The sequence below is a fragment of the Diplotaxodon limnothrissa genome, linkage group LG14 (genome assembly GCF_057381915.1).
Source record: "Diplotaxodon limnothrissa isolate DT_005_m linkage group LG14, D_limnothrissa_male_GT1.1, whole genome shotgun sequence".
Classification (NCBI taxonomy): domain Eukaryota; kingdom Metazoa; phylum Chordata; class Actinopteri; order Cichliformes; family Cichlidae; genus Diplotaxodon; species Diplotaxodon limnothrissa.
The window spans coordinates 14,432,733-14,459,563 of record NC_140609.1 but is presented as its reverse complement, the minus strand read 5'-3'; the positions used below and the strand labels follow the sequence as shown (position 1 = coordinate 14,459,563).

The following is a 26,831-nucleotide window of genomic DNA, read 5'->3' as shown; positions in this document are numbered from 1 at the left end:
TTATGTTGAGCCTGCAGGGGGAAGACACCCATGAAGCAACCGATGACTTGGCCAGAGTTATTAAAAGACAACAGGGTATGAAAAACTGTTTATGTTGTTCAGGTAAAATACTTGATAATATATCTGTTTCCCCACATCTGCATTCTCAAAAAATAAGAAATAAAGAAAGGATTTGAGTCTGTGCTGAAAGCTGCTTCCTGATAACAGCACAAAGCCACAGCAGTCAGTTTAGACAAAATTGTCTCCAGCTGAGCACGCAAGATGCGTTATCAATAGCCTATTCAAATCCTTTCATGCGATGTGATGCAAAGAGCCATAGTTTGGACGAGCGATGCTGAATTATTGCAACCATGTGTGTTCCCTGTGGAGATAAAGAGATACTATACGGCTCCATATTTTACAGTGGGTGAAATCAGAAGCAAGGAAAAGCAGCAGCCGTGACAAATATCCTCAGAAATTGAATGCTTCGCTTGAACATTAGTTGTTACAGGATTTTAAAAGTTTGCAGAGTTCTGCAGGACCTCAGAAACAAAGGATGGGTCGCCATATTTCTTTTTCAGGCCACACCCACACTTGGTTTCCAAGGGCATGCAGGGTTTTCTGGGTAATGTAAAGGGAGACACAGATTCACAATTAATTTCAAGAATTTCTGAAGGAGACAATGATCAGTGCTGATATTACAGATATTTATCTTTTGGGTTTAGGTCTTTGTAAATCACTTTTCCTTAGTTGTTTTATTTTTATAATTAGCACATTGTTTTCCTCAGAAAAATACACATAAATAATGTAAGCCTTGGCTTTACAAGCCTTTACTTACATGGAAGTCCAACACTCTTCCCATTCATCTTTAACAAGAAGAGGCTCTAAGAAACTTTATGCCCATCCGGGAAAACACACACACACACATGTGCATACCTATAGCTGTCCACAGAGACACAACCCTGTTCTATACTTTTCATCAACTCACAAGGAAGTGACATAGACTCTTAACCTTACATCCCTGCCCCCCCACTCACACATCCCCACTTTGATCCTGCAGCTCCCTGGAGCCTTAATGAGCTCTCCGTATTAGCTCAGGGTCATTTGTCATCACCATCAAGATGGTGTGCAGGGAGAAGTGTTCACTTAGTGCCTTTCAGGGCATTTTTAAAATCCAGCTTTTTCCAGCACAAAACAACACAACGCTTAAAAAGTGTTAGCGATGTGAACTGTGTCGCCCTGTCATCGTTACTGAATAGCACTTATTTTAATGGGAAGACTGAAAAAACAAAAATGTTTTTCCATTTAAACCGTCACCTATATGCAGGAATTTAATGTATTTTTTACTTAGTTATAGAATTCCACATAATTCAGCCTCAAAATCTCTGCAGACAGTCATCAAAAGAAGGTACTTTCAGCTGCTCCCTTCCTTACCCAAGGGGTCACCATAGAGCCGAAGTAGTGCAACTAACTTATTTTATCAGGAAGCTATCGATTTTAAACATAGCGATACTGTATATGATCTCAACTTGTTGCAACAGATGGCTTTGTGAGCCTTCTGCCAGAGCTTTCGTCTTCTTGTAATGTATCCATGTATCTATCTTGATAAAGTTCAAAACAAGACGGAAACTGTTTTCTTCTTCATTTATGAATGGAAGTGATTTTTGTTTCCCATCAGTTAGGCCGAACGGAGAGGACAGCTGTTTGAATGCTTTTGTGTTCTCCATAGACAACTATCAACCACCAAGTCCTTATTCCTGGATATCTCATCAGGTGTTATTGACATTACTGTCTTCAGCATAGCATACAGTGCCCCCCCTCTTTCCAGTTTCTCCAAGGACCACCGTTTTTCCTTCCCCTAGAAAAAAAAACTACCTTTAGTACATGGACATTAAATAAATCAACAAACCCTCAGCAATGTGCCCATTTTCCTCATGGTAAAACATTTAAAGATACAAGTCTGGATCAATAACTGAATCAGCAGGCTTTGGCTGCATGATTTGTCTCTCTCAGCACTCTTCAATGAATGCAGCAGAGCTTCAGTTGTGGTAAGTGAAATTCAAGCCTGAGTAAATTTACTGATTCTTCCTTAATAGATGGAATTTGGGTCTGGAGCAGGACCGGTGTTTATTTCCCACCTATTCTAGGTTTGTTTCTATTATGGCAAGTTAACTGTGAAAAGAAATACTTACCAGACAGACCAGTAAAGAAAAAGCCTCAGCTCACACTTCTCTACAATAACAGGCCATTTTTCAGCCTTTTTATTTAACTTAATGTTACACATTACCAAAAAGATTATTTAAACTGTGAGATTATGCTCGACATATACACCATGAACTTTTGGAAACGTTCATGAAACAGGACACATTCTTACTCAGCTATTCTACTTCAGCAGCTCCACATAACTGCTATTTGCCAATGAGATGTAATATTTCAAATGTGAGCTGTTCCAAGTGATGATTTTGTATCTTTTTCCAGTGCATTGCTCCATTAGTGATTTGTTTTACATATATGTATATATATATATATATATATATATATATATATATATATATATATATATATATATATATATATTGTATTTATTATTATTTATCGAAGCTGAAAATGTGTGTTAGCTATGATGTAGAAGTGTCCCATTGCGGAGAAAAAGCAAAAGACCTTGTGAACCATACCGAAAGGTCAAAGGTTATTCAGGGACAGCTGAGGAGCTTAAAGAACCTGTCACAGAGAAGGAAGTAAGCTTCAACAATCTGCTCAGCGGCAACTAAAGATGAGACAAAAGGTGGATTGTTTTCAAGATATGGCGAGCTTGAGGAAGGGATACAATCAATCATGGCTCAGAACATTTAGGAAGAATGCCAACTGTCTTTAAGTCCCGTCTGAAGCATACAATAACAGAGGAGGAGAAAGGCAGAGCTGGTCATTGGTGATGGAAAGCCCTAATTTTGGATAGCTGGGTTTGTTAATATGACGCATTGATATGTGAGAAAGTATTTTGAAAAGCTTCCTTTCTCCTTGCTCTTAATTTTCTATGTGACAAACATTTAGCCCTGCTCACTTTCAACCATGTGGTGAACTCACTTGTGCAGCTCACATGCTTCCCATTTGTCTCTTCAAAACTTGTTTTTATTGTAAGGATGGATCAGATGTTTTAGGGGGACACAGATTATTTACTTGGTGTAAACATGCTTTTTTTTTCTTATCTTTCATTTCCTAATAGTAAATAATAAAACCTTATTTGTTCTCTGACAGTGCAGTACAAGAGACATGAATCACAACAACTGTGTGCTATCCTGCTTTCTCCCCCAACATTTAATCCGCGCACAACACCAGCATTTTTCTCTGTAATTACCAAAGTTCCAACATTAAAACCCAGTTCATTAATTGGGATAGAAAAGTTGAACTGGAGCCCCTGGCTTGATAGTCTTATTTGAACTTTTTGCCCCATAATTCCATCAAGTTTTCTTCAACATCTGGGAAAACTATCTTCCTCAAAAATGCCTTCCACAGAGAGGATGAAACATGGATGTAGATTTATGCCTAACTGTACTGCATGTAGAAGATTGTTCAGCATCTCAGTATTGCTGTTTCAGATATGGAATAAACATGATCGTGCTAAGGATGATTTTTCAGTTTAATAAAGCTTTGAACGTTACTATTTACTTTTCATTGTGAAACAACATCCATGCCAGGGTCTTTCTAGCTTTTGAGAATTATTACACGTAGTAAGATGTACTAAGTTACACAGCGTCAGCATGTTCTAACTTTCACCATTCACTTCCAACATTTCCCCTAATGCTACTGACTGCTAATGCTGCCTACTTACTGTCATATGTTAAAGGAAAAGTTTACCTTTAAATGAGCAAGAACACGAGTTATAAAGAAAACCATGTTGTTAGAGAAACTAGTGAAGTGTGTAGGCCTGAATGACTCACAGCGCTTTCAGCTCTTTGATGTTCTCCTACAAGACAACAAAAGGTCAAGATAGCATTTTTTTATCTTCTTCTGAGAAAAGTTCACACTGAAAAACAATCAGAATTGCACTGCTTGCTTTATAGCCAAACAGCTGCATATCAGATATTTCTCCAGTTTTAGATTAGTGAAGGCCAAAAAAGGTTTTTATCCCTTTTGCTAACTTCCCTAAAGTAGTTTTCAGAACTCTGGGGCACTTTCTTGGTGGAAAACTCACCACTTGTCTACTTCAAAAATCTCGAAAAAGGGGGCCTCTATCTTAGGCTTATTTTTCTAAACCCAAAACTAACACTATAGAGCACAGCCAAACCGAGTTCATGGAAGAATAACTCCACTGCTACTGTAGGAATTCAACAGTGAGCCTTGAGTGCACATGGCTCATCTCACAGACCATTAGCTGCGGCCTGTTCAGCATTAACCTGATAAAAATGATAGCTAAATGCATTTGAAAAGATGCCGGGGTGTTTTTTTTAGCATGTGGCTACTTCCCTGTCACATGGCAGCAATTGATCTAATGTTCCTCCCTCCTCTGATAGCTATGCTGATCATGTAGCACTTGCCTTGCTCCCCCCTGTGTCCTGCTGTTAGACGAGCCATATTCACGGTCTGTGTCTCGGCATATGATTCCTACATCCACATATAGAGACTTCAGGAATGAAAACAGGATGACTGGGTGCACAGGTCACAAAGGAAGCAACGCTAGCACATAACAAACATTATCACTGTCTTAGTCTCAGTGTTTAATAAGAAGACAAACTATGTTTATCCTGAAAAATCACACATGACTATAACTATGATGATACAGTTTTTTCTGTGGATCATGGAAACCTCTGGCATCCAATCACTATTAGAGTTCAACATTTAATTTTAACTTGCTGTAAGGTCTGATGTATTCAGCCAGAGGCATCTGCGGCTTTTAACTCAGTTTTCAAAAGCTGATCGCTACCATGTGTTTAAAACATGTCTTGGGAGATTGGTATTGGTTTCTCAGTCATTAAGCACATATTACGCCAGAGATGCACAGGAACCTTCAGTGAAGCTTTTCATTAACCACTATTATTAAAAACACAAAGCGCTAGCCAAAGCAACAACCGACCTGTCAGAGGTCATTTAGACATTTGCACTTCAGTTCTGTCAGAAACAAACGTTATGACTTCCACACCTCACAGACTTTAGTAGCCATGACCTAAATTATTGTTGCAGAAACCTTTCAGACAAGACCAACATAAGCACTCCAGCCTGCCATCATTACAACCACACAGTTGTCATAATTTAAATAAATTACTGCCTGCTGCACATGTGTGAGCTGGGACTTTAGAGTGCTGTCTTATATCCCAGGTTGTGTTAAGATCATAGTTGTTGACAATGATTTGGAACTACAACTGTTCTAAAATGACTCCTTTGTACCTAGAGGGAAAGAACAATCTGCTTCTGTTGCTTAGGAGTTAAAGCACAATGCTCAAAACTCACCTGGAGCTCTGCTATGACCTAAGTGCACGGAAAGACTTAGAGAAGCTAAACTCCCCGCATGGTATGTTAGTTAAGAGGATTCCTTCCAAACCTGTGAAAGACATCACTGTTTTGTGAGAACAACCACAGGAGCTACTAAGACGTTATACACCTTCATTCTGGGTCTTCACGAACATTTCTATCAAATTAAATCTAGGACTAGATTTATTTATTTTTCCTCAGCCATGTTTTTATTGTAACCACATATTGATATTTTGGCTTGACTACATCGTTGAGCTTAATTACTTCCAGAGACCTGAAAGAGACTATGGTTTTTTTTCTCTTTCTTGACGGACAGATTGTTTCACTGACACTCTTTTTAAAGTTCAGAGCAGGAACAGGCATACCAGTAAAAATTCATCCTGAACAGATTTTTCTTTCTGTCCAGAGTCAAATCCAGGAATGTGTGATATTACTGCCAAAGACATGTGAAAGCAGTAGAAGACAGAGGACTAAACACTGGCAGAGGCTCTATAAAGGATATACACCATACCAAGTGAAGACATTACCAAATCATTTTTCCTGAATCTTTTCCAAGTTGCAAATATTTTTTAGCTATATTCAAAACCCAATGGATTAGAGTTAACAATTTCCAGTATGTTCCCTGAACCGGTCCTAAATGATGTATGAAGGAAACATTAATTTTCTTGTGTGAAAAATGGAAACAGTCAAGCGTAAGGTACAAGAATTTGCATAAACACCTCCACAGAATACTCAAAGAGGAAACATGCAATGAGCTTAGCATATGTACAAATCTGCAGAGCCCAACTAAAGCTCGACCATTATCATACAGTGGGGCAAAAAAGTATTTAGTCAGCCACCGATTGTGCAAGTTCCCCCACTTAAAATGATGACAGAGGTCAGTAATTTGCACCAGAGGTACACTTCAACTGTGAGAGACAGAATGTGTCTATATGTCTATATGTCAGTCAATTTCAGTCGATATTAGGTATTTGCCGATATCATTAGTGGCATTTATATGATAGAAAAATATATATATAAAGTAAAGAAACACCTTCAATCATGTTATGAGTGTTGATGTTCCCAAAGGCACTCTGAAACTTCCCTGCTGGTAATATGTGTTTGAAATGCTACAAACACAACAACCAGAGCCCTAAAGCCAGTACTACAAAACAGGATTTTGTTTTATTTGTGTAACTTCAGTGTTAAACATGGTTAACCATGTTTCTTTACAACAGTTTTGTATTTTACAGGTGTATATTTTATATTTTGTAGCGATTTTTGAAACACCATCTGATGTCTCTGGTGTAGGTAGCACTCATAGGGATCATTTTCTGTGGAAGAAAAGTGTTATGACCCATGGAAAAAACCCTTTTATACTGGTTAGATGCTGCCAACGCCAACCCCATCATATCAACCTGCAGTGGAAACTCTGGTTTAATTTAAGGAGTTGATAATCAGCTTTGTGTGAGCGCTTATCCTGATCACCAGCGGTGAGGAAAGTGAATCCAGAAAACAAAAAGATAACCTGGATATGCTGGACTTGGTTCATAGTGCAGGAAGCTGTTCTACAAAGCTAGTTGAATCTTCCTTGGTAAATTCAGGGTTAAACCTGGTTTTCAGTACTATGAACATGGTTAACTTCTTACTGCGGTAGCTTGCCATGGTAACATATGCTGTGCACTAACACAGATCAGATTAGGTTCCAGATTAGAGCTCAACATGTATGAAATCGTCACCTACTGACCAATCAATTCCCAGAAAATAGCATCCCCATTCTTTGAAGTTCCTCAGACATCTGTGTGTGGAGAGTAGGAGGGTCTAAAACTTTTTAACAGCATCTAAAGTGTTTATCTTTTCCAGATAAGAATCTTTTCTGAATATCGACTAGTATAACCAATGTTCTTGTCTTGTTTTGTTTTTTTCATGTTGGCTGCAAGCTATTTTTATTTTAAAATATTTCTATTTTTCCAAAAGCATTTACATATGAATCCTAAAAAAGATGACTTTTTTCATACATTCTGACCTTATATCAAATTTGTACAGAATCAAGACTAAAATTGTCTTTTAATGTAATTAAGTTAAACATGATTTAATTAAATACTTGATTGTAATACATCAGATTCTTCCATGTCTTAATGAACCAAGTGTCATATTGATACATCTGTTAATTTACTGGGTTTGCATTATTACTGGCTGTATTTCCTTCTTTCAGATAGGCTAAGTTTTATTAATGTAGTAACGTCTTTTCCAGACCTACTGACCACAGCACTCAAACTGCACACCTTTAGTACACCTCTGCAGTACTTTTCCTCTCACAAGCACACTGCTGTGTTGCTTTCAGTCTACATTATTTTACCTCTTAATATTTTTCCAGTGGTTTCCATATTGGTCTTAAAAACTGGGGCTCTAGAGCCAGTTCTGTTCAAACACATTAACGACAAAAATAACATTTAGGTAGGAGAACCATGAAAATCCAAACACATGCACATATAAACCTGCTGCAACACAAACAAAAATAACTCCCGATTCTCTAGGACACATTTCACTGTTGAAATACTGTAAAACAAATCAAAATGCACAAACACAGTCAACAAAATCCAAGACTTAAAAGAAAATTTCAACATCCAAACAAAACTGCATCCATTTATGCCAGACTGTTTATAATCTGTTTTACATAGTCAAATGCACATAATAAACAGAGTCTCTGCTTCCTGTACCAAAAGTAAATACACAACAGAAGAGACCTGGTGGTAACTGAGTCACCGTCTCCCACTGTTTTATTTATTGCAGTCATCCTAACAACTCTGCAGGAAAAGCCACTCCCTCTATAGCTATAGCTGTTTCCCATTTCAGTAGCTCATTGAAAAACTTTAATACAGTCATAGAGAACTTCAGTTGTATTGAAGCCTTTTCATTCGGCAATCACAGAAGAAAACTTTCAGAGACAACCTACTGTAATCTACCACACTAAAGACTGCAGACGTGTTCCTGCAACTCCATCTCCACCATCCATTCAGCTTTATGTCATACAATCAAGCCCAATCTAATTCACACCTTTGTAAAAATATGTACACAAGTGTTCAAACACTGACACAGATAAAGATTGGTGTGTTTAATCTGACAGAAATCCCGTCCAGACAGGAGCTCAGTGACTGGGGTGAGATGTGATCCGATAATAGACAACTCGAGGTCCGCAGAATCAAACATTCAAGTTCAAATGAAGAAAGAAGATTCCATGAGAGAAAATGTGATTTACACTGAAACTGCAATTCCCCCGAGGCTGTCAACAGAGTTCCTCAGATTTAAAGTCTGGAAATAAAACTGTCCAGTCCACTTCTGTTGCTACATATACTTAGTTTAATTCACACACCGCCTGGTGACTTTATTTGTGTTAGAAAAATCTTTGTTCTACCATACATTCCCAACAAAGTTTGTTTGGATGTTGCTACCTATAATATCACAACTTATATCAATTAACTTTTTGCAAGAAAGTTGTAATTTCTATTGATTTTGATCGCTGTCTCATTAAAAACACCCACTACAAGATCTAGTCTTAAGCACCGTTCATAACAACTGTTCCAAAAGTGCACTGAAAGCAGCCAAGGCTTCTTTAGTGAGGACCAGATGGTTTCTGTCCTCACGCTGTTATGTGCCCATGGTCTCTTAATTTTATACAGACACATGCACCAATCTAACCAAACCAAAGCCTAATCCAAAGCTTTACAGAGTGAGACAGGGTGGCATTCACAAGCAGGGATAAATAGAACTATTACAGAGCCGGCTCCAGAGTCTCAACACATGCTTCGGGCAACATGCAGGCTGTTTATGACCTCCCAGTGTCAACACCCCGGCCTTGGTGTCAGTGGCTGACATAGATTTCCTTGGATGATGCCTACTGTCTCACATCAGAAATGAGAAGCAGGTGGTCAGCTGGCCCGCACAACACACTGTGGGTTCTACCACCACGACTTGGCCAGAGCACCAAAGAAAGTAACAGTTCAAGAAAGTCAGTCAGTGATGAGTGCTGAAAAGAGGCGAGGGGGAGCAGTGCCTGGATTGTAACTTGAACTAAAACCAGAGTCAGAATGTTCGGCTTTTTCTCAGTGTACATTTTGCCTCTTTTGAAGTCTAAATCTGCTGTGGTGAAAAGGCAAGGCTGACATATCCTTTGTCCTCACAACGCACTTTGTTATATATCTTAAGAAATAGTGACAGGATGAATAGTGACAGGAAGTCGTTTGCTACGAGAAAGTCAGGCTTGTAATTAAAAAAAATAAACTCATTGTCATTTAATGAATTGCAATTTTCACTCTAAAAAAACACGTTCTTTAATTCGCCAATCACCTTTTTTAGCAACTGTAAACAAAATACTGAAATATGATTACCTTTTTAGTTTGAAATCAAATCAATGCCCTTGAGGGCATCCACACAACTAGAAAAATTTGCATTTCCTGCGAAAATGCTGTGTGGATGCCTTAACGCTGAAGATGTCTGCTGAAAAAAGCTGAAAAAGTTGAAAAACACAAAAAATATTGCCCTGAGCAGGATCCAAACTTGGCCCTTCTGGTCTAAACACAGCGACTCACCTCACTGCACCAAACTCATTCGCACAAAGAAGAGGTGGAGAGACTGACAATTCTGGTGAAATTAGCAGAAGCTGCTTTGAATTGTGCTGGTAAGAGGTGAAAAGGCTAAACATTTGGCAGAAAAGAGGTGAATCAGAAGAATTTCTGCTGAAAAGAGGTAAAGAAGCAAAAAGATGAGCTGAAAAGAGGTGTAGAAGCAGAAGTGCTTGCTGAAGATGGCTGTATGTGTAATGACACACTGGAGAGTGTCAAGAAAGCAGAGCACATGCAAGCAGGGAACATGTGTAGCAACTGTCACAGGTAGGATTCAAACCTCTGCCACCGGGTCTCACGGCAGCTGCCCTACCCTCTGAGCCAAATGAGTTCTGGTCACAAGCAAAGATATGATGAGAGGGAAAATGTGCACTGTGGAGCAGAAGCTCAAATTAGCAGAAAAGAGGTGAAGAGGAAGAACTTTGTTGTGAAATGAGGTAAAGAAACTGAAATTTGTGCTTAAAACAAGTGAAAAAGCTGAACTCTGAAATCCTGCTAAAACAGCAGAAGAGGCTGATATTTTTCAGCTACTCATTGAGCCAAACTGGTTCTCACGTAACTGAAAAAAGGTGGAAAAGCTTAAAATTCTAATCAAAACAGCAGAAGAGGCTGAGATTTGTGCTGATAAGAGGTGAAAATGCTGAACCAATCAGAGGTACTGCTTCTGTCTGCTTCATCAGGCTGTGTACTTGTATGTATTTCTGCCATAGACTGTTAACAAGAATCTGAGGTCCATATTAGAAAAGCTGGTAAAATCATAAAACTTTGCAGAATTGTAATAAATTATCAATATGAATTACCGGTCTGTGATAGTGTATAAATTTGTAGTTAAAAAAAACATGTTGACCAAGGTGGAATCGAACCCAGGACCTTTGGTCTGAAGAGCCGTGTCATTATCAATCGCGCCACCTGGAAAGGGGGCGGGGCGCCTTAAAAAACAGGGTGATCAGCAGTCAGAATTTGATCGCGGTGAGCGGCGAAAAACGCCGTTTTTTGGAGTTACAAAACGTCGTGTAACTCAAAAACTAGTGTGTGTCTTTGATGCCGCATCAGGCAAAGGTTGCGAGGGAAGGAACCTGGCTGAACACAGAAGCTTGGCTGACTCTCTCGGCGCATAATGTTTCTGGCAGAAGACTGTGGATAAATCTGTCTCACGAGACGAGAGAAGGAAAAGTGTTTTCAAGAAAGAGAAGAGCAAGACGTGCGTTCCCAAAGAGGACGTGAAAGAGAGAGGATGAAAGTCCTGATTATAACATCTCTGTTTCCAATCCATCACTTAGATGTGTGAAAACCAAAGAACCCGCGTGAAAACAAACGCGAGCGCTGCCTCTAACAAACAACAACAGGCTTGTGTGAAAACATCTTAGCAAGAGGAAGGACTGTGTTACACCTCTGGCAGGCCCCTTCTCCTGGGAAATCTAACAGCAAAGCTTATGTGTGTGTCTGCCTGCATGTTTGCGTTTCTGTGAGCATGTGGGGGGCTAGAAACCAAATATCTTCCGCTCACCATTCTCTCTTTGCAGGACTCCTCCAAAACAGCAACAAGCACACAAAAACTAGAGTTACTTAGACTGCAATGAGCGGAAAGAATAGACAATGATGGCAACAAGAGACAAGAAGAATAATAAGGGTTTAACTCTGCTTTACTTCAGATGTTCGCTATTTATTTGTGACAGATGCCAGGTTGCTCAGTTGCAGTTCATTAAGAACTGAAAGGCTGAGATTTTAGAGGTTTTGATTATGTCCAGTTTATTTATTTGTGTAGAAGTCCTTATCTCCAACAATTCATATTTCTAAGTTGTTTTGGCTTATTTAAATGCAATTTAAGTAATAGATACTGCTTAGATGCATTTTACAGGAAGCCACATTTTAGCAAATACACTTATTCACCTTCTGGTAGGTTATCGCTAAGAGCACACGTGCTGCCTTTGTATCTCCGCAGTAATTTAAAGGTTCCAAAGACTGGAAGGGAGTGAAAGGTTGGTCCCTGTCAAATGTTCACTGTCCTTTCTCTGAGCAGTGATCTGGCAAACAGCTGTTCAGCTGAAAGAGACCTTGTACAGGAAACCGGTTGCACATGTAAGTATATGCTAACCATCAACTGGCTGCCTTATGTTATACCGTGCAAGAAGCACGCTGATAACTGAGTGACATGGGAGTTCACATTGGCTTCTAAACTGGAAATATCCCTATTTCCAAACTATCAAACCTTAAAGAATACTCAACAAACAAATCAATTAATTCAATGCATTAAGGAAATGTTCAACCAGGGGGAAATATTGGTAGGTGAAACCAAATTTCTATTTCTGAAGATTTTTTGTTTTAGTTTTTCTGTCATATAAAATAAGGACTGAAGACAGTCTCATTAATGAGCAGTTTTTATAGAGAGGAAGCTCAGCTGGGTTAGCCACAGCACTCCAGGCTCTTGCCTTCAAAGAAAAAACATTTCTCCCAAACAAAAACCCACTTTTTTCACCTTTAACTAGCCAAAGCCCCCACAGAGCAGTCCCGTCCAATCACAGCTACAAGACAGGCTCATTCTGCTTTAGCAGAGTGAACACATAAGGTCTGAACTGGACCCTGAATATACATAAGTGTGTTTGCCGGCTCCCAAACATATATTTGGCTATTTTGAATTACCTGCATACTTCAGTGACTTATTTTCAATTTAATAAATTGGCAAAATCTTTAGTTTTCATCTTCTGGGAAGCTGAATACTCACCATATTGACATCGTGTGCCTTTGAAGCCCAGTGGACAATGACATATTTGGTCTCCAGTCTCAGCACATCTCCCTCCATTGAAGCACATATTGGCACTGCAAACCCCTGAAGGTATCACATAGCATAACGCTGCTGATATATCCAAGTTATGTGTGCACTTCTGCATATACAGTCTTGACCAGCAGTGGGCAATTAATTTTCCGATGGGGCCACATGAGAAACAGAGACTGTTGAGTTCAGCTTATTGGTGCAGCACTGCACAACAGTCCTAGTTTCTCATGTGGCTTCTTGGGAAAATTAATTGCCCATTGCTGGTTTAGACAACAGGCTGTTTCCGGGTTCAGTTATTGTTTCAAGTGCAACTTCACAGCAGTATTGAAAGTAGCTCCATCTGATACATGCTGATGAAATGCAATTACTCACTGTGCAGACAACCTCTCTCTTCACCCTTCTGAATCCAACCAGGGCAGCACCTGTAGACTGTGTGCAAATCCACTCTGTACACTTGCCTGTAAACTGTGTAGTACGCTGTCCTGAGGAGGGGAAATTTCACAATTTTAAGGTCATTACATTACCTTCACAGGTAATACCTTATAATGTTGAGTGTATAAAAGATTTTTAACACATCATTAAACAATTTTTGTAGATGCAAAAGCCAATTGGTTTAATAACAACAACAACAACAAACTTTATTTATATAGCACATTTAAAAACCATGGTGTACCAAAGTGCTTAACATGTAAGAGGGTAAGATGAAGTAAGAGGGAAGGATGAGGGCTATGGCAAGGTACCAAAACATGCTAGCAGGTTAGATGGCATTAAAACACAAAAGCAAAATAAATGCATATAAAAGCATAAAAGAGCAATAAGTGTAAGGTATAAAACAGTCAAAAATAACTGTAGTAATACTAATTAGTCACTGTTTCTGTTAATCAGAAGAATGAACATTACAACTATCAGCCCCAGATCACGTGAACAGAAGTCATCCCCAGCAGTTATCGGAGAGATCGCCAGTGGCAAACCAAATTTTAAAAGTCTACATTTACCTCCTCTCAACACCCATACACCATTTGTGGCTTGTGCATCCCTGCTTCCACACCTTCACCATGCGGGTAAAAGCCTGGACGCAAGGTTGACGGCTCCCTACCATGGACATCTCCTGGTCAGCACAAACATTTGGCCTGGGCATGAAAAACACATAGTTTATATAACAAAATGGCAAAAACTTGGGGGAAAAAAATCTGTTTTTCTGATGACTTTCAGTAAATAGTGCTTTATTTGTATTTTTCTGTCTATGTGTTGGTAGGTGACTGTGTTGAGGGGTAGACAACAGTTATATATACATGTTCTACATGTTCATTTGTTTTAGTATTACACATTATCACCGTCTACTGCTTTTATCACTAGATAAACAACCACATTTTAATTGTTACAATGTAAATCTACAAAATAAAGTGTAAAAAAAAAAAAAGCCTCAAATCTTAAACTTTGTAAGCTTCTATTTAAGGAGCCTGCATCTGTTTATGTTGTGAGTGCAGGTAAACTATCCATAGGTGTCCTCCTCCTCAAACCATCTGGCTTCAGTATAGGGCAACCTGAAGTTAATTAGAGGAAATATTCTTCTTCTCTGGTAATGAAAGAATCAATCATGTCCTCCACAGTCTATTTAAATTCAAAACCCTCAAGTACAGTCCAAGGAAAAGCACATTCCTTTGGAAGTTATTATGCAGATGCACATTACATCCGCGCTACAAAAACAGTGGACACGCATGCACGAGGGGACCCGAAAGAGAGACTCCTAGTGGTCATTGAGCAGAAAAACATAGAGTGGAGAGAAGTGAGAATTATAAATGGTGAAATCAAAAGTTCAACAGAGTTTAAACTCAGAATCTCTGTTTTAAAAATCCAATCTAACGCACGCTGCTTCTGTCATATTTAAAAGCCCCAAATCTTTCTCTTTCACCTGATCATATATTCAAATGTGTGCTCACAGTGCAAACGGAAAGCAGTGGAAACGATGTTAAACAAAACAAAAAAACCCAAAACACGTTACTTACATGCCAAGCTGCAGCTCCAAAGATGACGCGATATGCATAGTGCCAAATAATATTACGCACAAAATAAAAATATGTGGGAACATAATTTCAGCCAGTTACAACCACGGTCAGAAGTACTCAATCGGCGCTGGCTCTGTGCCTGTTAAATGAAGAGCATCCTGACACTTATGAAAGTCCTCCTTTAAACATGACTCACGACTTTTGTTTATCCTGCAATGATATCCCTGATATCCCGTTTGCTTGTTACGCAGAGGGGCAACTGTCTCATGTCAAAGGCTGCCTTTGAATGGCTCCGAAGAAAGGCACCACCCACAGTGACTGTGGGGCCATCTCTCCAAACCTCCCGGCAACACTGACATGTGCACTCATTAGTAATACAGCCAGCTTTGCTTATAAGACAAAATATGTAGTTTCATCAAAAGGCTATACCTATCGACAAATGCTCCTAAATTATTCTGATTTTTTTAAATGGTTCGATGTGCATATAAAATAAAAATAAACTACTTTCAACAGTTTTATATATATTAAGCTTTACTGAATACAATAAAGCAGATCAATAAACATTCAGTGCAGATAAATTATGTTATTGCGTTTCGTAAAGTCATGACAGCTGAGATGGCTCCAGCGCCCCCCGAGACCCTGAAAAGGATAAGCGGAAGCGAATGGATGGATGGATGGATGGATGGATGAATTCTTTGCCAAATTAAATAAGCCACAATAAAAAAAAAATAGATAAAACACCTACTATGGTGACTTAAAGTCATTTCTGAAAGCATGTAGAATATTTAAATACAGGCTATTTAATGGTAAGCTACAATAAACCAACAAGTTAGACAAATTATATTATTTTAGGCTGTACTGTTTGCACACATGTCCAGTTTTTTCTCTGCTTTTAATTTCAGCGCTTGGTACTAATGACATAACTTCCCCAGAATTACGCCACTTCCTGTTTAGCGTGCAGACACAAGACAGGAAGAAGCAGGAAGAGGGGAAGGTCCTCTCTCACAACATAGAGATGCTTAACAGCTAATTCACCTGTAATACCTAAAATACTTGAAACTGAGCTTTACATTTCCGACTTCAGGTTTGTTCCGTCAAAAAATTTCTGAATAAGTTCTTCGACGAAACAGCGGCCCGTGGCAACAGACTAAACGGTAAGAAATATGGCTAACGTGCTAGCTTGAAATGGCGCTAAGCTAAAGTGTTTTCTGTCAATTTCATTTTCGGAAGCTAACCTGTTTTCTGGAATGCAAAGTATTTCCGCAAATGTTTGTGGATAATAGTTTCTGAATGTTGTTACATGGGTAATGTATTAGATATTTCTTATGCTAGTACAGCAACCTGAAGTTAATCATTTCTTGTCATCTTGTGAGCATTAAGGGCTTTAAAATAAACACTCTGTAATAAGACCAGCAGTTCTTTAATGTTAAAATCAATGTTGTTTGCTTTGGGGTCAATGTTCGACTTTTGCGTGACTCTGAAAAAATCTGAATACATCATGTGATAACTTATGATAACATCACAAGCCTGTTCCATCTTTAATCCCCTCTCCACTACTCTGTTAGCACCACCAAGTATCACTGTGTCCCTAGAGGAGATATTCTGGTTTTGTGTGCTAGGGCTAGGTTTAATAGCTGAAGCCACACACTGCATAACAATAGCTATTCAGTGTGTGGCTGAAGTAGAACTATTTTAGCTCAAAGGCTTATTGTATCAGCATGTTCTCTTCCTTTAGGGATTTTTTTCTGTTTAACTAACAATTAATTCTGTGTTGATGAACAGCCAAATGAACGGAGCAACATTCCCCTCTCCAACGGCTGATATAGCTGAAATTAACCGTATCCACTATGAGCTGGAGTACACCGAGGGAATAAGCCAAAGGATGCGCATCCCAGAGATGCTCAAAGTGGCTCCAACAGCCCACGAGGACCCTAATTTGGGATCGCAGGAGGTCCCTCACAGTGTTATAATGCAAGTCCCAGAGAGAATTGTGGTTGCTGGTTAGTATACTGTATGTTTTCTGTCCTTTATGTCACACTATGTCTGCACATCACTGGTGACTCACCATTATGGTAGTTCCTCACAGTCTTTTGCAGATTATAGAACTCCTTCTATCAGTGCCACAGGACTTTGCTCCTAGATGCCGTTTCACTGCCAAGATCCCATCAACTATTTCACTTTTAACGTAACAATTACAAACCATCTTGCGATGTGATCACACTAGCCGCAATATCTTTGATATCTTAAGACATACCCAGCTCTAGAAATGGTCTCCGTTGACACAGCCATACATGAGGAGTTATGAACATTTAATAAAGAAAGAGAATGAAAAGGGGTGTAAAGTGGGACAGAGGAACTACTACAGCACGTGTCTCTGTGTTTCTCTTCACCACAGAGAACCACATGAACATGAACGTTTTACGTAATGTGACATCAGTACCACTGCTCACATTATTTCCACTGAGTTGCACTACACATGAGCAGTTTGCCCCCTGCATTGAGTAAAGCACAGTTCATGCACACCATTCAGGAAGCACTGGTGTGCTGTGGTCAAAGTTCAGCATTGTTGAACTATGACCAGAGCACAGTGATGTGCATTCACACAAGGAAAACAAAGCTTGACATTCAAAAGCAAAAGAAAGAAAAAATGAGCGCAAAAGCCACTGCAACACAGATTTTAAGCTCAACTTAGCTGTTACTTACTGCTTTTTATGTGAAGGGGCTGACATGCATACAGGTAGCATGGCAGAGGGGATATTTGCTTTTTTCCCACTATAGGTGTGAACTAATTGATTTTAATTCATTCAATTTTGTATTAAAAGCACAGCATACTGTTAAAGTGTTAGAAGTGATAGGTTAGTCTCACAGTACATTTCATTTGTCAGGAGGCAGTGATGACTCCCAGTTCTCCAGACCCAGAGACTTGGACCTCATCCAGTCAACACCACTGGAAATGCTATCACTTAAAACTCCACCCAGAGTCCTCACCCTCAATGAGCGACCCCTGGACTTCATGGAAGACGATCAGCGGGTGGCTCCAGACAGTGAGGAAGTGGTAAGTGATAAATCAGTAATTTTTTTTATTACAGAGAACACTATGTACAATTCACCCATTGTTTAAGATAATGTCCTTAGTGTAACTCATAACCAGAAAATCAGTTGTCAATGCTATTCCTTGTAGTTGCGACCCCAGGGACGTTTACGGAGGGAGCGTTCAGCCAGTGAGAATGCGGCTGTCCGTCAGAACACTCAGCTGATGCGCAACGATTCAGCGTGAGTATGGGTCCATTAACTGGGTACCAGCTATTACGTCTTTGTGCATGTAAAGCATGCAGCATCTTTCTTTTGGTTTCATTCTTGTATTGTAAGCCACTGTGTCAGGAGCTTTTGCTGCTGTCAGTGTTGATGCAGAAACTTTTTGCTACTTTTTAATACATTAACAACATGTTTTTATTGGTAGATTATTTCCAAATTGTGAAATCTTTAAAGATTAATTGATTAGTTTAAATAAATTACAAATTTGAACACTGTTATCCCCTCTACGCAGAAGGACAGGAATAGCTGGGGAAGCACTGACAGGAACTAGTGAAGCAGACTGCTTTTAATGCAAAGCGATTCAAATTTGAAGCTTTAGTAGCTTCATGTATTTGTTTGAAGGCCTGGTGTAAACTACAAGTGCTTGGCAACTTTATTATTTTGACAGAAATTTTTAGGCTTAATATTTGAGAAAAATATTACACAGTTCTCGGACAAAAAAAAAAAACACCTTTTCATGCCCTGATCACTTTCTGCAACACAGCACACTGGTACTGTTAACAAGGTTCCTTGTCTGGCCTGAATGGTGAACTAGAAAATAGTCACTTAATCAAACATAAAATCAGCTCCTTTTGCATTCCTGTTTCTTGCCAGATGTGTTAGAACATAGTGTGGTTGGCAGGTTCAGTCTTTGGCTGCTGCTTTTTGCCTATTCACTTTCACTCTGATATTAGTTTTGCACAGTCAGTGGAGGACAGTTTCCTTTCCTTATTTCTATCCCTGTCCTTCCTCCTTCTCTTGTACTCTCTCTTCTTCCCTTCCCTACTGAATTTGCTGCTCTTAATGGTGGGCACTGAGCAGTGCAACCCCTTCCCCCCCAGCCATTGCTCACCCATGCCCCCCTCTCACCGAGGCTGAAGAACACAACCTCTACAGCGCTAGTGGTGTCTTATCTTTCATCCAGTCCACTTCACGTCGGGCCTACCAGCACGTCCTGGAGGTCTTGGATGAGAACCCTCGCAGGTGACCTCCCCATCATCTGGTCTTTTTTTTTTTTTTTTTTTTTTTGCTTAAAGGTTTTGAAAAAAAAATTGCCCGAATGGGTATTGGTTTAAAAAGGCCGTAAAAATTGCAACAGCTATTTTCATGATAGATGGCATTAAATGTACTTTCATTTCTGCCCATAAGCACCATTTGTTTTGGATTGGGAGAGGGTCATGTGGTACAGGTTGTGTAGTCTCAAGAATCTTGTGACCAGTTTTAACCTTTAACAGTATTAATAACACATGTATTAATCCCAGAAAATGTAGAAAAGGTTTCTAAGTTCCTTGCTTGTTGAAGAATAAAAAACTGAAGCTCTGAACTGCCACTTCCACCAGTGGTTGAATCAAGTTGTTTGAGTTGCACTTTGACTAGGGTTTGGCGATATGTAAAAACTTTTACATCGTCAGTCCACTAATCAATGATGGGCGATATGTTCGCGCACGCGCAGACTTTTTGATGGGTGGAGCAATATGATCATGCACGGACTGATTTCCGCGTTTACATCATAGAAGTCCAAACATGGACGAACTAATTTCCAAAAAAATTAGGGCTGTCCGAGCAAGTAAAGTACTCAAACACGACTAACTTGCATGAGCATGTACGTGTCCACCATCCGGCTGAGTATGCTAGGCTATCACCAGCTTCTGCAGCTCCATCAACAAGCATTTGGGCACACTCTGAGGAGGGTGCATTTGCTCACAGATGAAAGAGGGTGCTGTTAAAACCGCGCTATTATTTATTTATTCTTTTGTTGACTGCTTCTATTAGCTCCATCATTATTAGCAAACTTACTCATGGGCGAATAGATACATAAATTGCCCTTGTAAAAACGATCGCCAATGGGCTGTCTATCGTCGATAGTCGATATATTCGTCCAATCGCCCAACCCTAACTTTGACTTCTCAAACACCATAAATGTTTGCTTTGTAAGAAAGGGAATAATTCACACTGAGGAATTTGTTTTATCTTCCTTTGAAACTTCAGAGATGGTGTATTAAAGAGAAAGTGAAGTAGTGCTGACAACTTATTTCACCTTCAGGTTCAACACTTCAGTTACTCCAGGGTTAAACGCTGTGCAGAGCATGTGGATTCATTACTGAACTTTCCAAGGAGTTTTGCAAGTGTTTGACCTTTTAATTGTTTAGCTTTTTAAGGAAAGAATAAGGTGAAAATGGATCTTCTAAATATTGCTCACAAATTCATATTTTCTGTATGCTTAAAAGGGTATTTTTAGAACACTTACCCACATTCTTTGTCCCCTTTGAAGACTAAAGTGATATAGTTGTGACTTGTTTTAAGACACTGAAAACAACTTTAGGGAAATAAGACTTTTTAAAAGGACTAGAAAGAATAGAAAATTAGAGAAAGTCTAGGTGCATTAAAGACATCCAAGTTGTGTGCATGGATGCAACATTGTTGGTTTCTCTATATCTCTTTCGCCTTTTCCCAACTCTGTCTTTCCCCACCCCTTAGCAAATCATCACTGCGAGGGGGGTCGGCTTCCAGCTCCCACCCCCTGCATGATTCCAGGTAACTTCATCTGGCACTTCGTTTTGTTCCTCTCTCCTTGTCCTCATCCTTTCCTACCTTGAGTGGTAGGACACAGATATATGGACACAGATATCTATAAAAATTACATTGCCATTGTTAAATTGTTCTGCGTATTTGAATGTGCCGTGTGCTGCTGTGACTTGGTTATTTTGTGATTCTCAAACTAGCCATTTTTTTTTTTTTTTAAGGCTTGCACTGTCAACATATGAACCCTCTCTGGATGGGACAGCTGATGACATGACTGTGGTCGATGCAACAACACTTCGACGGCAGGTTAGCTCATGATAAATAAATGAATTCTGTCTTGTGTGGTGCAAGAGGCCAGACTGATAAAACAATTTTTTTTTGATTCGGCAACAGCTCATCAAGTTGAACCGGAGACTCCAACATTTGGAGGAAGAGAACAAAGAGCGAACAAAGCGAGAGATGATCCTGTACTCCGTCACCGTCGCTTTCTGGCTCATCAACACTTGGGTGTGGTTGCGACGTTAGAGCCGGCCTGTGTTTCCGCCATCCACATGACAAGAACGTATTATCCTTTATCCTATCAGTTAGCTGCTCACTGCACTTAACCCCTGTGTGAGGAGATGTTAGCACGTGCAAGGCCTGTTGCACATAGGCTCAACATTTTGATTTTGTTTATTTAAACATGTACAGTTTTATTTTTGTACTCTTATTTTGTTCCTTCTATTCCATTTTCTTGTGTTTTGTTTTTATTCTCAAATTCTGCTGCCCATTGCTAAGTTGTTGTAAATATTTGTTCATGTCAATCGGACCTCATCCAGAGGCACAGTATATAGTTCACCCAAAAAAAAAAAAAAAATAAGGAGCTGTAGTGTGGGGACATACAGCTCCATGGTGGTAATGCTGAATACTAAGAGTAATATGTGACTTGGCTGGTAAATTTAATAAAGTTTAGTAAAACCGTACCAGTCATGTGTGGTCTTGTATTTTTATTGAGACGTTAACATAGTTTTTCCTGTAGAGGAGTTAAATGTCTCCCGAGGAAAAAAGCCTAAAATTTACAAGTGTATTTATTTGGGTGGATTCTCTCAAACAAAATAGATACATTTGCTTTTGAAATGGTCAGAAGTAACCAAAAATTATACATATCTGTTACAAAACAGCTAGCATTGTCTTACCCATTGCACTGTATTAAACCACAAAGGACCACAGTTGTCTGGGAAAAACCCTGAATGAAATAAAATTATATAAAATGTTGCTGTAATGTGAAGAGTAAACATATAATTCCCCCCGAGAATACTGACCAAATCAGTCCTGAATTTATTCTTTTCACAGTATAACAGCTGACAAGCACACAGACAAAACAGCTATCACAAATATGCTACAGATTGAATTGCAGTTTACTATTTTAATTCATATTTCAAATTTAATGACATCAAGGTATTACTCAAGCTCCTCGATCAGGCAGCGTGGTGGAGAGGAGGTTCGGTTTATTTTTGAGTTTGACGGGTCGGAAGGCGCACCCTCATCCTCTGGATACACCAGCGATGTAGAATTGCCAGAGACAGCCGGTGATTTGTCGCAGCCACTTGTTAGGAACAAAAAGCTCTTAGCTGGAGCGGATGTGGAGATGCTGTCACTCTGAATCCCAGCTGGTGCTTCCCCGTTGCTGTCACCTGATATGACTTCTATTTTTGGTTTAAAGGCCTGCCTACAAGAGAACGCTGCGTTAAAGTCTTCTGTGTCCACATCTTCCAAATCAGGCAACTCATCAATACGCAATGAGCGACTTGCTGGAGGAAGGTGAATGGTTTCCAGCAGCTCTGCATCTTGTAGCTCTGTAATCCGTGGTCCAGGACTATGTACCGGTACATCGTCATCGGCTTCAGGAAGGGGAGGCTGTTTGTTTTTACTCTGCTCTCTCTCTGCTTCATTTCTCTTGGACTGTTTTTCTTGTTTATTTTCTGTCTCTAACATGTGCCCTACAGTACTGCCTTGCTCATCTGCTGGGATCTTTTCCCTTCCTTTCTCTTCTCTTACGGTGTGCGTTATCGGAGAATGGTCCTGGGTATCTTCATCTAACTGCTCTCTCATCAGGAGTTGACCTGCCTCCTTGGTCTCAAGATGTTTACTTGCTGGTTGATTTTCAAGAAGTCCCTGTTTTGACTGTTTCTCTAAGAACTCTTCATGGGCATCCAGGCTGTCCTGCACAAAAGCTTGTATCTTGTCACCTTGTGAAGAAGTTAAAATCTGGGTACCGTTTTCCTCAGTAGTAGTTTCTGGAGTAGAGGAAGCATCGGTTTTCCCTGAAATGAAACAATTATACTGTGTAAACATTCATCCACATTTACTCTCAGTATACAGACGAGGGTAGTAAAAGCTGAAAGCTGATTACCTTTATCCTGTAACTCTCTGAGTCTGCGTCTTTCCTGGGCCTTCTTCCGAATCATTGCCATTCCATCCAAGCTTTCCTGAATTTTCTTCCTCTCTCGTGTATCCCACTGCTCCCTCTCCTGGCGTTCCCCTTCCAGCCCTCCCACTGCCCACGACTCAGCACATGCCCTGTCTTTAGGAAACACAGGGCGATCGTCAAGAAACGTGAGCTGCTTGAGGCGTACAATCATATTTTTTCTGTAGTTTGGGATTTTTTTCACGACCTCATTTCCCATTAGATTCAGTACACGCAGTTCTGGCATGGCCTCAAGCACAGGCAGGATGTCAGGGTCGTGTAACAGGTTGTGAGAGAGGTCTAATACACTAATGTTCAGACACTGACTCAAATGCTCTATGTCACCAACAGTTTCCAGCTTGTTATGGGCAATCTGCAGAGTACTCAGGTCAGGAAGGCAGGAGATGTTCTCTATGATGTGTATGTAGTTGTTGGAGACGTTCAGGATGCAGAGTTTCTTCAGAGGCTCTAGGTTTTCCAGCTTGTATATGAGATTTTGCTGAAGGAACAAGCAGCGCAGATCAGTCTGAGCATCCAGATTCTCAATGCGTTGGAGCCCATTGCTTTCCAGCCAGAGACATTTCAGACCTGTGTACTCCTCTAAGTTCTCAATGGTGGAGAAACCTTTGAAATGCAGATACAGCGCATCATTGTGGCATGGTGTTATGTACAGTTTGTTCTGCTTACAGTGGTCTCTCAGGAATTTCTTGGTCATCCGTGGTCCTGAGTGTTTTTTATTTTTCTCCTGAGGTGAACTTTGCAGCTCTTTTTTCCCAAGGTCTTCTTGAGCTCCACTGCTGTCAGAACTTTCTCGGGCATCCCCACCTTCGACTTCAGTTGCTACCAACACTTGATCTTCCATCCTTTCTTGATTTTCCGAAGTGGATATCGTTAAAATTGATATCAGAAACATACAATACTTCTTAACGATTGGTTTTATAGGCGTTTCTGAATTGTACAGTCGAATAAATAGCAATCAGCAGCCTGCCCCGGTCGTTAATATTAGTTACCGTTTACGCTTGTTTCCATGGTAACGCTCCGTCTTTACGCTCCAGCCTACCGGATATGCTTTGTTGCTCCGTGTCGGACACTTTTAGTGGTTGCACCTTGCTGTTTAGGGACCCAACATGGCGTCAGGGTACTTACTAAATCGTGGTGCTTTGACATTAGGAATTCATTGCCAGCGCGTCTGCAGGGATATTTCACTGTCACAGGTTAGAGAGAAAAAGCGATGGATGAAAGCTTACACGTACCTCATGGCGAAGAAGTTGAAGCTGGAAGGACCTCCACCTCCGACGCCACGGTAACGCCAAAAATCACTAGAGAGCGTCTCAAGGCCATTCGTGTATTTGATATTTCAATGTGTTTATTTTTTCATAGTCCGTTGAGAAGCGTGCATATGGACGGCATTTTAGTGCAATTTTGCAACTGTTTAATGCAGATGTTTTAGCGCTGCGTGTGGCGTTACTGGTTTCATGGCTTTTCCAAATAACACCAGAAACGTAGCTAGCTGTCGAAGCTTCTTTGCCCAAGGGTAGAAAACCAAGATCCTCCCCGTGATCTCGGTTAATCTTCTAATTTTATCATTGATTTAATATATAAAAATGTCATATTTTAATGACCGTATGCTTTGTCCATGGCCTTCTAAGACTTTCTGTACACGCTTTTAGTGATTTTAGACATGATTTTAGCCACTGTACACTCCTATTTCTGTTTGGTATTTACTTTTTTCTTCTTCTTCAGATCCCAGCAGCCTCACTGGGATTACCATGCAGAGATTCAAGCTTTCACCCATCGCCTGCATGAAAATTTCTCTCTTGAGCTCCTGAAAACAGCCTTCATCAATCCCTGTTACCTGCAGATGGAGCAAGAGAAGAGAAAGGGGTTGGGTGTGGAATCTGAGACTGCCGCTCTTGTTCTAAAAGATAATATGCAGCTGAGTAAAAAGGGGTCTGCGTTCGCTGAAAGCTTCCTGATCGACTGGTGCAGGGCAAGCTTCCCGAGCCTCCCGGCCATCGGGGTGGAGAGTATTGTAGGGCACCTCACCAGTCCAGCAGTCATCACTTACGTAGCCAGAAATCTGGGCATTGAAGACCTAACAATGAGTGCAGAATTCCCTGTTCCAGATGATGTGCTCTGTTCTACTTTCATGGCAGTGATCGGAGCTCTGCAGGAAAGCAGTGGAGCTGAGCGAACTGGATTATTTCTCAGGGTAGGTCGCTTATGGCACAAAATCATTGGCACATAATAATTCGCTTAGAGGAAGCATAATTTGTCCACATTGCTCAGTTGCCTCTGCTGTGTGTACAGTGGTGGGACATTTTGTTCTTGTAATCCTACCTCCACCTTCTTCCTAGGATTTTCTGGTGACTCAGCTGATAGGAAAGGACCTCTTTGATATGTGGACTGTGGTCAACCCCATGGGACTACTGGTGGAAGAGCTTACAAAGAGGAAAATTCCTCTGCCGGAGCCTCGGCTCATCCGGTCTGCTGGAGCCAGCACAGTGTTGCCACTGTATTTTGTCGGCTTATACAGGTATGTGTTCTGTTGTTCGTGCGTTGTTACTGTTCTAAATTTAAAACGGATGCGATGGGTTAAAATTAATGCTATGAAGAATTTACATTTTTGTCTGCTCACCTCTTTGTTAATTCAGTGACAAGAAGCTACTGGCTCAGGGTCCAGGAGAGACGCTTGCAGCAGCCGAGGAAGAAGCAGCTCGCGTGGCCCTCCGGAAACTTTATGGCTACACTGAGAACCGCAGACCCTTTGACTTTTCTCCACAACAACAACAACAGCAGCCTTTTATTCAGTCAGCCAGCAATTAATTAACATCTCTAAAGCTGCAGCAAAAAACATTTAAAGGGGGCAAGGACGGACAGGAATCTCATTTGAAGACTTAAGGCTTCCCACTGATTGCAGAGTGTGCTGAACTTGACATAACTGGTTCTTGTTGGGTATTTAAAAGTCAGGTCCTTCAGTCAAAGCAGAGCACTATAAGTCTTGATGTTCTAAGAAAAAATGTTGTAAGATCTGGCTCAGACAGAATATTGTTCCAGTAACTGATGACATCTTCAGTAGTGAACTAGACTGGTCAGCTCACCCTAGATTACAACAGAGGTTCTGAAGTCCATTGCACAAAATACTCTTGTAAATAATACAAATACCATTTGGTTTACTTTGTATTATGTAATAATATGTTATTCAGTTGTAATAAAGTGTGTAAAATACACATCCATTCTGACTCTTTTTCACTTATATTTCTCCACACATTTCATCAGGGTATTTGCATATGTTCCTGTGACAAATTCTTCTTAAAATATCTTTAAATATCTAATATTAATTTTCTATCGTACATTTTCCTGAAACAAATAATCAAGCATTGCGTTTAAGGAATTTTACGTATCTTTTAATACTTGACGTATTTCATTAATTTTTTTTTCATATAGTGACGCAGTGCATTTTTAATGACTTGATTAACGTTGGGTCTAGTTACAATCTTGTAGTAACCAATACCGCACAGTGGCGCTGTTGCGTTAAAGAAAGAATAGTGGCGCTCTTTGCGCTGTCTGGAGCACAACCAAAGAGCTGTCCCGTTAGAAACAAGATGATGCTCTTTGTTTCAGTTTGCGTTGTGGCCCGCTGCAATTCTTCAGACAAGTCACCGAGCGTACTGTCTGCTTCTATGTACACGTCAAAATTTGAACTGAAGATAAAGTAACTCACATAGCCGCTAACTGCCACA

The 26,831-nt window shown here is 40.1% G+C and overlaps 4 protein-coding genes across 5 annotated transcripts in view; 2 read left to right on the top strand and 2 right to left on the bottom strand.

Moving 5' to 3' along the window:
* Positions 1-15,068, bottom strand: part of egfem1 (EGF-like and EMI domain containing 1) — a 54,543-nt gene extending 39,475 nt beyond the window's left edge. The window contains exons 1-4 of the mRNA XM_085371653.1: positions 14,826-15,068; positions 13,815-13,949; positions 13,192-13,301; positions 12,769-12,873 (exon numbers count right to left, since the gene is read on the bottom strand). Of these exons, the coding sequence (XP_085227779.1) occupies positions 12,769-12,873; positions 13,192-13,301; positions 13,815-13,949; positions 14,826-14,908 (433 nt within the window). The 5' untranslated portion in view covers positions 14,909-15,068. The remainder of the gene's footprint in view (positions 1-12,768; positions 12,874-13,191; positions 13,302-13,814; positions 13,950-14,825) is intronic.
* A 719-nt stretch (positions 15,069-15,787) lies between these two features.
* mffa (mitochondrial fission factor a) lies at positions 15,788-21,519 on the top strand. 2 transcript variants are annotated; one of them, XM_085370442.1, is made up of 8 exons: positions 15,788-15,979; positions 16,608-16,825; positions 17,711-17,880; positions 18,007-18,098; positions 18,942-19,103; positions 20,598-20,654; positions 20,864-20,948; positions 21,036-21,519. In XM_085370442.1, the coding sequence occupies exons 2-8, from the start codon at positions 16,612-16,614 to the stop codon at positions 21,165-21,167; spliced, it is 912 nt and encodes a 303-aa protein (XP_085226568.1). In that variant the 5' UTR covers positions 15,788-15,979; positions 16,608-16,611; the 3' UTR covers positions 21,168-21,519. The 2 variants fall into 2 exon arrangements, with proteins under 2 accessions (XP_085226568.1, XP_085226569.1); XM_085370443.1 differs by lacking the exons at positions 15,788-15,979; positions 18,942-19,103 and having other exon boundaries at positions 16,600-16,825.
* Positions 21,520-22,082: 563 nt separating this feature from the next.
* dnaaf1 (dynein axonemal assembly factor 1) lies at positions 22,083-24,001 on the bottom strand. Its single transcript, XM_085371600.1, has 2 exons — positions 23,035-24,001; positions 22,083-22,945 (listed from the first exon to the last, which is right to left on the bottom strand). Exons 1-2 carry the CDS (start codon positions 23,999-24,001, stop codon positions 22,083-22,085), a joined length of 1,830 nt encoding a protein of 609 aa, XP_085227726.1.
* A 200-nt stretch (positions 24,002-24,201) lies between these two features.
* On the top strand, positions 24,202-26,299 carry mrpl44 (mitochondrial ribosomal protein L44). Its single transcript, XM_085371026.1, has 4 exons — positions 24,202-24,391; positions 24,832-25,300; positions 25,446-25,624; positions 25,743-26,299. Exons 1-4 carry the CDS (start codon positions 24,216-24,218, stop codon positions 25,912-25,914), a joined length of 996 nt encoding a protein of 331 aa, XP_085227152.1. The 5' UTR covers positions 24,202-24,215; the 3' UTR covers positions 25,915-26,299.
* Positions 26,300-26,831: the final 532 nt, after the last annotated feature.